We start from the raw sequence: 13,467 nt of genomic DNA, 5'->3' as shown, positions 1-13,467 counted from the left end.
GAGCAATCCTAGTTCTAACTCAGTGGCAGTGGGGCCCAATATGGAGGCTGCCAACAGTACTGGATGCTGCCTAGCCACCTAGACAGTCTCCTCCTCCCACTGCACCACCACCAGACAAAGGGATTCCCTGTAACAGCAATCCTGGAACTGGATCATCAAACAGAAGAGGGTTAAGCGAGGGCTGTCCAAGACACGGGGCCAAATTCTGCTCTCAAATATAACTGTACTCAGTTGAACTACAAGGAATTGTACTGGAGAGGAAAATTTGGCCCTAAGTGACTATTCAGGTCACAAACAGTCCCAATGAGCATCATAAAGATGGAGAACTGTCAGACAGAGAGAGGGAGAGAGAGAGATGGCAGCAGTCAAGAGATAGCACTGTTACCCAAAGTTTTGCAAGGTTGTATAGTGTGTGAACACATTTTTAGTCTTAGAAAGAAAATTCTGTGTTGTAGGTTCTGTTATGTAGATTCTTAGGGGTGAATTGTGACAAGCAGCAAGAGAGTTTGTTCTCTGCCTTAATCTCTTTAACTAGAGTCAATTTTTGAGGCAGAATTATGCCTTGAGAATTGGGCATCAATGTTTCTGCTGAGATTCCTGAGAGACATGATTGCCTGCATGGTGGTTGTGACCACTTCTATTCCAGGACTAGTGCATACGTGTAAAGAAAACAAGTTGCACTAAGAATATATCCAGAGTCTGGGTAAGTGATTTCTCATCCAATGGGAAACTAATCTGCAAGGCCCTGGGCATCTGCTATAGCTCAGCAGAGGGGCAAAAATATGATAAATATTTCAGCTTGTTTATCAAGTGTAGCTAATATCTAATGCTAAGTTAAACTGGTGAGAGGTTTTCAAGAAAATCAGAATGTGGGAAAAGAGATGCCACCCATTAGGGCTTTTCAGAATATCTTGGGGGAGGGGGCAGGAGAAGAGTAGAAGGGAGGGAGTCAAAAGGGGAGAAAGGCAGAAGTCTGGCAGAGAAAAAGCCAAGGAAGGGGCCTCTTATGGGGGAGAGGCCATTGTACATGGAAAAGAATTGGATTGTCATGGAGAGGGAATGGGGACTGCCAAAGCGGTGTCAAACTGAACCTCCAAATCTTTACTGGGCCCCTACTTTATAAATAGATGTTAATGGTTCAACTGAGGCTGTTACAGAGATTAGTTTTGACATGTGAGCGATCTGTACAATTTTTGAACACTTATCTCAACTGCACTGAGCTTTTTGAATCATGCTCATCCCAAGCTATGCTGAGTTATAAAGGCGAATCCCTCAGAAAATGGAGTTGATAATGAAAATGGTGCCAGTAAGGTACTGCTCTAATTGTACCCAAGGGTTGAACATAAAGCATACGGAATTGGCAAGCCAAAACCTCCTGTTCAGAAACACGTAATATACTTTTATGGCTAAAAACCTACAGGCAATTTGGCTACAGTGAGCCAAGCAGAAGCCATGATCTTGCATCCTGTATTCATAAATGTGTTTATCTCACATCTCACCTTCACTTTCCATAGAAACTCAGGACAAAACAAGTACCCACAGCTTACCACGGCATGGCCTAAAGAACTGTCCCCAAATCTTTTTGTTTTTGTTGTTGTTTAAGTGTATATAACTTTTCAAAGTGCTCTATTGATCAGCAAGGAGTTAACCTTTTATTTAGTCTGTAAGCTCTTTGTGGAAGGAACCATCTTTTTGTTCCATGTTTGTACAGCTCCTAGCACAATGGGGTCCTGGTTGACAAGTAGGGGCTTCTAAGGTGCTATCACAATACAAATGAATAATAAATAATAATAATAATCTCAAAATGGTTCACAGTTCAGGGTCAGAAGTTTAACTGTACCGACTGGTGCTCCACATTCTGTTGGAGTTGGCTTTGTCATGAGAGTTCAAATATTTCTTGCTCTGGTTAAGACAGAAATATGAAAAAAGTAGGTGGACCCAAATAAAAAATAAAGAGAAGAAAGATGATAGCCAAACTCTTGAACCTCAAGAAAGGTTTGGGTTTTGGTGAAGGAGTGTGTTGTTATTGTCAGACTATAAAAGAAAAGAAGGTCACAATCCCAGAAAAGCTGAATGTTCCTGCTAAAAAGATGCAATATTAAAATAGTTAATGATACTTAATGAGTCCATCATAAGGCTAGAGAATCAACACCCCATTGAGAGCTCTCAGGATACTCAGGATGACAGTAGTGCTTCAGTTCACATTCAAAAGGTTTACTGGGCAACCATAAGGGACTGCAATTCAGTTTTAAATTCTATAGCCATTAATACAGCTCCCAGCAAAGTGTTAGGAGAGTAACTCACTCCTAACTCTGTGTGTGTCTCACTTTATCTAAATCGGTTCACCACTCCCTGCTATAGCGACTGTGTATTTTTCTTTTCTGCTCTATTATCATCTCAATTTATCTTTCACATCCTACGCCTATAATAAACTAATCTCACCATAACAGGATATGTCCTGTAGATTTATTAAATTCAAAAGAAAAAACACATTGTGAGGGATTGAAAGACTCAATCAAGCTTTTTCTCAAACAAAACAAAAAGTTAAATGTCAGTGAAAGCTAGACATTTACTACTTGAATCATTATTCTTCCTGAATGCAAAAGGCTAGGTCTCCAAGTGTGCCAGAACAAAGCTTGGTGTACTGAGGCGGAGGGAGCAAATAGGTTGTGTTATGCCATTTCTATGTCCAGCCCCATATCCAGCAGATAAATAGGCTCCCGGAGCAAGTTAGAGTTGCACTAATTTGGCATGTAACAGTCAAGGGGACACTACATTGGTGAGAATATCACACCTGCCCTAACATACCCCCTCCTCACTCTCAATCCACCTCAGAATGACCTCTCTGTCACTAAGTCAAATCAGTCCACTGGCTCCCTTGACACAATTGAGGAGCAGTGGGTACTGTCCAGGCTTCTCTGCTCAGTGTTCCCTTCTCAGGGGCAGCTCCAGGCACCAGCGCAGCAAGCGCATGCAGGGGGCGGCCTGCCGGTCGCTGTGAGGGTGGCAGTCAGGTGGCCTTCGGCGGCATGCCTGCGGGAGGTCTGCCGGTCCTGCGGTTTCGGCGGCAATTCGGCGGCGGGTACGCCAAAGCCGTGGGACCAGCAGATCACCCGCAGAAATGCCGCTGAATCCGCGTGACCGCGGACCGCCTGCAGGCATGCCGCCAAAGGCTGCCTGACTGCCGTGCTTGGGGCGGCAAAAAAACATAGAGCCGTCCCTGCCCCTTCTGGTTCTCTACTTTTGACGCTTTGACCTTCACACCTGTCCTTGTTTTCTCTTTTGTTGTCCCCTGTACTTATTTGAGTCCTGGGCTCAGTGGCTCATCCCCTTAGGCTGGGACAGGAGCCTTTACCTGTGGGTGGGCTTGTGCCCGCCCTCTTCCCAGAACCCAACAGGACTAAGCCAAATCAGGATTTACTTCACGAGAGAAATCTTCAACAGCTGCCTTAAAACAACTTTAAGCTCCCTTTGTGCTGCTGGAGCAATACAAAATGGACTTAAGAGGGGCCAAAGACTTGGCTCAGTATTTCAGTCAGCAAGCAACAAATGGAGACAGAAAAAGAAAAGACAGTAGAAACCAGATTCTGCCTTCAGTTTCTATTTAAACAACAGTAACGCCACTTACTTCAGATTTATACTGGGACGAGTACAGAATCTGGACCTATATACTTAACTTGTTATTGAAAATGCTGAACTTAATTAATGTGACATTTCAAAGCATTTGGGGGGAAAAAAATCCCAAAACAACAGCTGCACAATCTGGAGTACTGACTAGAGTGGCTGCAGTCTGAAGTATGGACTTCCCATCAGATGAGAGAGATTTGGGAATGGAGAAAATTGGGCTGTAATTTCTCTGACTAGAGCATGAATATTCTGATATTTGACAGCTTGGAAAATTACTTTAGATGCATTAGATTATATAATGAGACACATGGAAAATTATGTTTAAACATGTCCGTTGAGCTAGATTTTCTTCAGAAGTGACTATAATACACCACTGTTAGATTTGTACTAAACTCTCATTACCACATTCAGGCTGTGCCACATTGAGATTTTATGGCCGCGCTAAGGGTTTTTGAGAAGAAGAAGAAAAAGAAGAAAAAAGTTCTTCCTGACTGTCTGCTTTGCAAGGGATTTGAACTGTAAAAGAGACAAACTGTGTCAGCAACTAGCCAAACCAATGTAGTACCTGCCAAACCACACCTTATCCTTCTCAATCAGCAAAAAAATTATCCACTGCCTGATTTCTCTTACCTCATCAATAAGGGCTGTTTTTCTTCCCTTATTAGGACACTATCCATGCAGTAAAGCTCTGGCCCTAATAGTTGCTTTAGCAATATGTACTGCACATCAGCACACACACAAAAAAAAGCAACTAAAAAAAATTAAACAACGGCGGAGAAAAAAAGGCTGAGTCTTAAATTAAAGGGACAGCATCAACTTAGTTTGGGCTCCACATTTTATCACAGCTTTTGTAAAATGAAACCAATGGGTTGGATGAATGAAGAATTTATTAAATCTTTTATATATGGCCCTGATCCTGCAAACACTTATAACCACAACTAATCTTAATTAAGTAAATAGGATTAGAGTTTTCAGGGTCAGAGCCATTAAAAAATAAAATCATATACATGAAAAAGAAATATCAATGTTCGCTTTCAAGAGGCTCCTGTGTTGGAATCCCAAAGAAAACAGATACAGAAATGTTAGTGAAAAAGAGAACCAGATAGTAAAACAAAGCAGAAAAGCAAGGAAAACCAATTCACGGTGCAAAGGAAATTAAACGCAAAAAGGAATGAAAAGTAACAGGTATTTAAACTGAAGTTTTAATATGCAAAAGCTGCTGTTATTAGCCCTGGAGAGGAGAGTTATTTTTGTTTGTTTTTTAAACATATAGATTTGGATTCTCTAGTCCATTAAGTGCCATTCAAATGGAACGAAGGAGAGGTAAACTGGCCAGAAATGGTCAGCAGAGAAGTCCCCTTGAATAGAGGAGCTTCTACTGGTGCACCGGGCACAGCTGCCTCTTGTGCATTAGGGTAGGGGGAGTTGGAAGCTTGCCGGGCTGGGCAGGGATAAGCAGGGGGTAGGGAGGGTCATGGCAGAACAGCGTTTTGCTATGCCCAATCCTTCACCGGTGTAAGGTCACTTGAAGGACCTTGTGCCACCAGTGTAAGTTAGAGGGGTTCCTTGGAAGTTCTGACCAGGATCATGGAGCCTCAGCTACCTCTCCATACCCCCTCTCTTCACTACAGGATGGAGAATGTAGCCCATGGAATAAAACCAAACTATTTTTGCACATTTGTGAGGAAGGGAAACCGCCCCATTCCTCTCAATGGGGTCTGAATTCTGAATCCTACTGAATTCTTTCTCTGTTGATCATTTTAGCTGAAACCCCTTGCTACTCTGTGGGCACCCCGAAGCATGATACCACCATTAGTAACGCATAGTAAAGGGAGTGGATGCTTATTTACTGACACAGCAATGTTTGGCCTTCTTACTATTTGCATGTATATGGGCATTATATTGGCAAACGTACATATAAAGGTCATTACTGATCCCAAGATAAGTGAAGCCAATACCCTGTAGGCTGCTGCTTGATAACATAGAAATGAGGGAACATGAACCCTTGCTGCAACAAGGCCACACCATCCCACACATGATTCAAGCCCTGATCTGCCCCTGTCCATATGGAAGAGAGGGGGAAAAGGTGGCTCAGCTGTCTTCATGACACTATCACCTATACTGCCACAGGCGCCACGGACTGGATCTGTGTAGAGCTAGTCACAACAGGGCAGGGGGAAAGCGGGTGTCCATGGACTATTTAGATTGGTAAAAAATCTAAACCTGTCTCATAGAGGGGAAGGCAGGCATGTGCACCTGAACTACATTTCCCATGAGGCACCAAGGCAGCATTGCCAAATAAAAATGTTTCCGTTTTCGGGTGTTTGATTTTTAATTAAAAGTTGACGTTTTCCAAGGAAAACAGACACTTTTCATGAAAAATTTTGTTTTTTTGAAACCCAAATTTTCTGTCAAAAAAGAGTTTCAACTCTATACCTGTGTGTTGAGAAAGGATGGGAACTGAAATATGGCAGGCAGGTTCACAATGAACATCATTCCTAATGCAACCAGTGAAAAATCACCTCAAAAGTTAATACAAACATAGGCTGTATTCTAGACAGTTAATACAGACAGAGGCTGTAATCCTGGCAATCCACCTCCCATGAAGGACAACCATGAAGATCTGGAGCGAATGTAGAAGCACAGGACCTCTGTATACAAGTTCCAGTCTCTAGCAGATCCCCCAGATCCATACAGATTTCAGGGAAGTTTCATCTTCTGGCCACTCAACCCCCTGATTATTGTGTGGTGGAGCAGACCTCCTCTGATGGAATAAGCCAGGGAAACCTTTGGGAGCTGAACCTTGCAGAATTTTCCTCTTTGTCCTCCTCTCTCAAGTCTTCCCATAGGAGTTGGTGATCTGACCCAAAAAATACTTCAGATCTTCCAGTAAATCTCTCTGACCCCATTAAACTCGAAAGTTTCTAAACCCAGCTACAAAATCTTGGATGGGGCAAGTCCTTAGTCACTGTCCTTGTTGACCTGTTGAGCTAAAACCCTAAGGCCCTAGACTCCTCATGATTTGTGGGAACCTGAATTGCTATTGTGGTTTCTGCAACATGTGGAAGTAAAAATAAACACTGGCCATGTGCAAACAAGCATATTTGTGTCAACAGTGCTCATCTGGCCATCTTATATATTGGGCTTGATTCTCAGGCTGCATCTACACTACAAGTTGGGGGTGATTTCCCTGCTCATGTACCCATACTTGCGCTAACACTCATCGAGCTTCTGGTGCGTAATGTTCTCCACACGCCTCAGCTGTGCCTCTGCAGCTGCTACCAGTTTTATCGTGGCTATGCTGCTACTTCTACTAGCGCTAGCTCAACGACAGCTAGGGCAGGTATGTGTACCCAAGCAGGGGATTCTCATCCCTAGCTTGCAGCGTAGACGTAGTCTCAGTTACAGTAAGCCCACTTTACACTGCCAAAGTGATGTAGAAGGGCCTCAAGTCCAATGAGAATTCAGGCCATTGTCTTTGTGGGCATGGTAGTGAGAATGAGGGGAAGTAGGGAGAGCCTAGAGAGTAAGAAGTGAGTGATTTAAAATGAATGAATTAATAAAACTGATCAGTATGAGCAGCAGCAGTGATCCTACACCCAGGATTTCAGATTATGCTACTTATCAGGTGATGTAGACCGTGTTACTGCTGTCACCATTGCCTGGGTGAAGCAGTAAAGACAGCATTATGGCAATCTCCAGCATCTCAACTGCTCCCTGAAGACTCTCTTATTCTACTAGCACGGCTCTTACTCTTCGCATGATCATTCAGTATGGAACAGAAATGATATCTCATCATTTAAATGATTGATTCCAAATGTTGAAGAGTGAATTCCAAATAACAAATGCTCATGAACAATCCCTGGGCTGAAATTTGTTCTTAGAAATCATCTGGTGAACATGTATCAAATGCAAAAATCAAATTTGCTAAATCCGTGACCTGTTGGCAGACAGCATAGGTCCTATGCAGAGGAATTAATAATCTAAAGGCCCGGTCCAACCTTCAGTGATATCAGTGGAAGGATTATCATTGACTTCAGTGGAGTTGGATTCAACCCTAAGAACCTACTAAGAAGTTTCTACCCAGGTTTCCATATTTTCAAGTCATCATTGGCTCTGATGAAAGATTCTACTTTATATTTTCAGCGTGCTGAATGCTAAAAGGATTATATCCAGTTTACTTAGAAACAACAAAATAAATATGATATCAAGAATATATTTTAGCATATCTATTTTTCTGAGTATTACAAGTGTGCTGTGCAGGTTGGTGACATCTTAAAGGAGGTAGTGAAACTGATATGTAAAGACACCATCAGAGTGAATTTGCAAGAAGCAAAAGATCATACTGTATCTGATTCAAAACAGAGAAGGCAAAGCTTCCCTTGCCCCCCTTGAAGAGCCTTACTGGGCAAAGTTATAAAAAATTTCATATTCCTTTTTTCCCCAAGTATACTGAGATGTATTGGCAAAGTATGAGGACCTGGAGTGACTATATTGACTCTCTGCCTTAGAAGGGGCGGAATTTCAAAATGAAGACACAAAACAGTGCTTTGGAGTAGACTGATACTTTGTGGGTAAGGGTAAAAATGTCTTCCTCACTGTTAGCTTGAGGTCATGAAGATGCTTTGTGGACAAAACAATCACCATAAAATGATGGCCACAATTTTTAGTTCACTAAAACAAAATGCCACTGCTTGTGAGGAAAACTGCTTCTGGTTGTCAATCTATATCTGTACTGATATAGAAACTTGGAAAAGAATACCTAAATCTCAAAGTGTGGGCAACCAATAACACAATAAACTATACACTAAACACAGAGGGATTGATTGTCCTTACACACACATTTCATATAGGCATAATTCCATTGACATGTAATCAGAGTCAGAATGAGCTCTACCCTGACATCTGGTGGTGAGCTGTGGAAAAGGACTTCAGGGGCTGATTTTGTTTGCATGGACACACCCACCCTGCCTAGCATGTGGGACTGCCTGCCCAAATGGTCACTTTGGCTGCTGTGGGATCCCCAGTCTTTTTGTTATTGGGGCAGAAGTAATAAAGGGTTGTTATCCTGGTTATGTGAATCAAGGACCGTAGAACTATACTTGGCATTTTATGATGGAGGGACTCCCCTCAACTAAGCAGCACTCGTTAGGCAAGGGACATGGGTTCCAAAGCCCAGTGAATTGAGAAATGGGGGGATGGGTATATGTACCTGGTAGTGTGGGCCCCAAACACTACTTTGACCCCCTCCTCTCTCCAGTGTGTAATAACAGAGCTAATTTTGGCTCTATAGGAGTCTTGTTACATGCTGCAGAGCTGAAATTACTGATACCTAGGTCTAACCATTAGACATACTTTGGGCTAGTGGTGCACCAGCACTGAGGCTCCCCCTACTACCAGCTAAAATCACTGAGAGCTGTATTAAGTGTGTGTGGGGGGGCTGAAGAAAAGTTGGTGAGTGGACAGCAGGATGGCTAGCGGGGAGTGGAGCAGATAGCAGGGCGGCTGATGGAGATCGGAGCAGATAGCAGGGCAGCTGGCAGATAGGAGCAGAGAGGCGTGGTGAGTGGAGCGGATAGCAGGGCGGCTGGCGGCGAGACGCAGCTGGCGGTGAAGATTGCAGCAGAACCCCATGGAGAGGAGTGGCACTCGGCTGTCGACCCGAGCAGCGGAGCATGTAAGATGCCCCCCATACCCTCCTCCACTTCCACCCAGGCTGGGAGGTAAACTCTGGAGATGAACTTCTGGACTCTGAGGGGGCTGCACTGACCAAGGACAGAAACTGTGGGTGGAGTGACTATTGGGTTGCTGGACTTAAGACCCTGAGGGGAAAAGGACACTGCCAAACTTACTTGGGTGTGGGTCTTTTGCTCATGGTTGGTGTTACGAATCCTGTTTGTGGTGTTTCCCCAACATAATGCTGCATTGCTTCCCTCCTTTATTAAAAGGCTTTTGCTACACTCAGACTCCGTGCTTGTGAGAGGGGAAGTATTGCCTCTTAGAGGCGCCCAGGGGGATGGTATGTAATTGTCCCAGGTCACTGGGTGGGGGCTCGAGCCGGTTTTGCGTTGTGTTATTGAAACGGAACCCCTAGATACTGACCCCGGCCCTTGTTGCTGCCAACTCTGACGGGCAGAGGGGTTACAGACATAAATGGAGTTATTTCAGATTTACACCAGAGTGGGTGAGAGAAGAATCAAACACACAGGCAGTTCACAACATTCACTTGCAGTCTCCCCATTCTCATGATCAGTGTTAATCTCTGTGGGCCAATATTCGTTGGTACTAACCTCCCAATATAATGCTCTGGCAGTTTAAACGGGCCTTACCATGGCCAGTGACGGATAAGGCATAATGTTGCTGATTTTTTTCCCCAGGGGCAGGAAAATCTATATACTGGTGTCTATCTGAACTGCACACTCTGTAGGTCAGGGGAGGGGTGCAAAGGTAGTGCTAAGCTCACCTCTGCATTCTCCAATGCAGGGTCCCTGTATGCATGGCTAGTTCCCCACAGTACATAACAATACCCCGGGTTTGCTCAAATTTACATGGGCTCCTAATGGTGCCAAAAATGCAGCATAGGTGCAGCCCACCCACTTCTCTTACACTGTCGGGAGGGAGGCTTCTGTACTGGCTCTATGCCATTGATGGGGTGATCCTTACACAGCAGGGCAGGCTGGTTCTGTGGAAAGATTCTATCGAGGAGGCAGCACAAAGCGGCCATGTTCAACCCACAGGATCTGGCTTATTGCTATGCTGGAACAAATGTATCAAATGCATGCCTGATTTGATGCATCTTAAAAGGGCTTGATTTCCAAAAGGTACCAACCAACCACCCTCCGACAATTACGGTGTTGGGCACTTCAAAAAATGAGGCCTCCAAAGCCACTGTTCACTTTTGAAAACCTTGGCTCATATTGTTACAAACAAAGCATTATATAGCACTAATTCACAGCACTTCCCAAACATAAGTAGAGACCCATTGCTGGCCCCTTATGATTTAACTAAGAGAAGGCAAAATAAAGGACAAACAAAATCTTGGGAAATGTTATTTGGACAATTTCTTTGGCACTAGCATATCATCTAATTGATTTTCTTCACTCTCTCCCCTCCCACACCTCCCACCTTCGGGACAGATTGTGCCATAAGGCTCTGTTATTTACTCAGAGAATTAGGCAATGATCAGCTTTCACATAAACTGTGACTTCTGCAAACTTCTCATTAGCCACAGAACTTTAATCAATAACCTGTTTGGAGAAATATTCTGTTGTCTACTGCCTCCAAGCAAAGCGATTTAAGTTCTACATTTGAGATCAAAGACAGGTATAGATGCAATTAAGGCGAGGAAAGGGCCCAACTGGATATTTTTACAACAAAGTGTTGTCCAGCAGAAAGAACAGATAAAACTTTGTACACATCCAAAGTTTACTCTAAACTCAACCAAGTCCTGAACACGCTGCAACCTATTCTGTCTCTAGCTCTCCCTCTCCCATCGCAATCACAAAACATTTCCTAAATAAAACCGAGGAGCTAAAAGTCACACAAATATCACAATAAATTGGTTACTCACTTGGAGAGACTTGACAAGTTCTGCCTGCAGTATGATCTGCTGATCATGTCTGTAATGGATGAGTCAGTGCAAGCAGCTGCCAGCTTCAGTGAACTAATGGACGGATGATCAGGGTGTGGAATGAGATAGTAAAAATGTCATTATCCTTTCAGGAACGTGAGGCTTGTTGGATGCTCTTTCCAGCCAACAGGCTAACCATTTGGTCAGCCCCTTTGCACTATGACAACAGTCTAAATTTGCCCACTACCAGGCTCGTTATCTATCCTATATCCTCTGGGTCCCTCTGCACTATCATCATATGAGCTCAGATTTTTTTTTACCTTATTCTCTCTAATAGAGCCCCTTTGTGATGTCTGGGGCTAATACTTACAGTGACAAATTCCTACAGGTTTCTCAGCTGCTGTGTAATAAGGTAACTGGTAAACAAATGCTAGTCTTCCCTAGGGTTTTCACAAGGAATGCTAGTGTTTCCGCAGGTTTGCTGATAACTGAGGAGTTGAAATTAGATATACAGCGCAAAGGTGTTTATTAACAAACACCTGATTCCAGCTGACTGAGCTTGTGTAGAGGAGAATACATGTAACTGACTATAAAACAAGGAGAACAGAAGTACTTGTGGCACCTTAGAGACTAACAAATTTATTAGAGCATAAGCTTTCGTGGACTACAGCCCACTTCTTCGGATGCATATAGCATATACATATACATATGCATATAAAACAAGGGTCCATGTTAGCCTCCCCGCTAATCACAAATCATTGTATAAATACATAAGTGTAAACATTCATGTCCAGTCTAAATCCTAAAGGATCAATGGGGATCGGACAGTTGAAAAGGCCAGAGGGTCGTTTCCAAGCAGTTATATATTCTCTGGGACAAACATTGAGAGGTGTGGAGTAGCCACAGTTCCTGCTGATGTCAGGATTTGACCACCACATTCTCAGTTGGTGATGACCAAGGTAAACATGTGACTGCAGTGGGATCTAACCTAACAGACTCTCCTCAGCATTCTGCCCTTTTATCCAGTGAATGACACAGGGAATATACATGCAAACAAAGTCATAAATTGAGACACCATCATTTACCATAATTTCACATGCTTGGTTCTCATAACCTTCTAAGCTAACACAGTACACAGCCTGTGAACATGTTGAAACAACTTACTGTGTGATCCTGCAGCCATTCTACCCCAGGCTGTGATCTTGTCAAATCTCATAAACTATAGGGCTGGGGCTGGTTAATACTTGGATGGGTTGCCTCCCAGGAGAATCAATAGTGCTTCAAGAATTAGTGAGGTTGATTCAGTAGGTGGCACTCTGACCTTTGAGTATACACGGAACCATTCCTCCCTGCATAATGCTAGTGGAAGTGCTGTCTTTCAAACGGGACACAAAATCAACATTCTAACTACTTGCAGTTATTAAAATATACCACCCCATTTTTCACGAGTGTAGTGGTACTAATTTGCATGCTGATCAAATTTCAAACCAGGTAATTATATTCTGCCTTCATAAAATTCCCTCTGCAGTTTTAATTGTGTAGTATTATCTGTGCGGAACAGCTGTTGCATTCTGATTTAAAGATGGTTGGGTGAGTCTTATAATATAACCAACAGGGTTGATTTTTTTTGCAGACTCAAGGCCACATCCTCAGCTGGTATAAACTGAGGGAGCTGACATCTTCAGTGGAGCTACAGCTGTTTTCACCAGTTGAAGTTCTGGCCCTCAGTTCCCAATGCACATGCACAAGCTGACGTCTATGTGCACAAAACTCTGATTCATTTATCCTTCCACTGGGCACTGCATGTGTGCAAAGTGTACAGACACTTGAAATTTTGGGCCACAGTGTGCATTCCTTCATGCTGAAAAGTACTATATAATTTATTATTAGGGCTGGTCAAACCACTGAATTCCATTTCTACAGTGGGGAGGTGAAGGGGCTCTAAAAAAAAGCACATGGCATCCGAACCACTCCCATTCCTTCCAATGCCTCCAAGGAAGAGGGGATCATGGGCAGTGAGTGTGAATGTGCAGAGTCCATCTCAAAGAACTTTAGTAACAGGTGAGTAATCTTCATTTCATCTTTGAGCAGCCTCCACACATTCCCACACTTGGGAGTTTGGCAAGTGGTGCTCCTCCCTTCAGTCACTGGGATGAGAAGGCCTAGTTAAATAAATATTATAATATTGCTATACCAAATTATGCATGTGATCAGATGCCAGATCTAAGGAATAATAATATTTTGTGAAAGTATGCATCGAGCTCCGAGTG

At 43.3% G+C, this 13,467-nt stretch overlaps 1 protein-coding gene across 5 annotated transcripts in view; it reads right to left on the bottom strand.

Moving 5' to 3' along the window:
- CALD1 (caldesmon 1) overlaps nucleotides 1-13,467 on the bottom strand; it is a 115,746-nt gene that overhangs the window by 54,573 nt on the left and 47,706 nt on the right. Inside the window, exon 1 of one of the 5 annotated variants that reach the window (XM_054035974.1) lies at nucleotides 11,198-11,420. The exons of the other annotated variants lie outside the window; for them this stretch is intronic. Coding sequence (XP_053891949.1) covers nucleotides 11,198-11,244 — 47 coding nt within the window. The 5' untranslated portion in view covers nucleotides 11,245-11,420. Of the gene's footprint in view, nucleotides 1-11,197; nucleotides 11,421-13,467 lie in introns of those variants that run through there. 5 annotated transcript variants of the gene reach the window in all.

Source organism: Malaclemys terrapin, chromosome 1 (genome assembly GCF_027887155.1).
Source record: "Malaclemys terrapin pileata isolate rMalTer1 chromosome 1, rMalTer1.hap1, whole genome shotgun sequence".
Classification (NCBI taxonomy): Eukaryota; Metazoa; Chordata; order Testudines; family Emydidae; genus Malaclemys; species Malaclemys terrapin.
The sequence above is the reverse complement of the archived record's forward strand: the minus strand, read 5'-3'. Positions and strand labels throughout refer to the sequence as shown.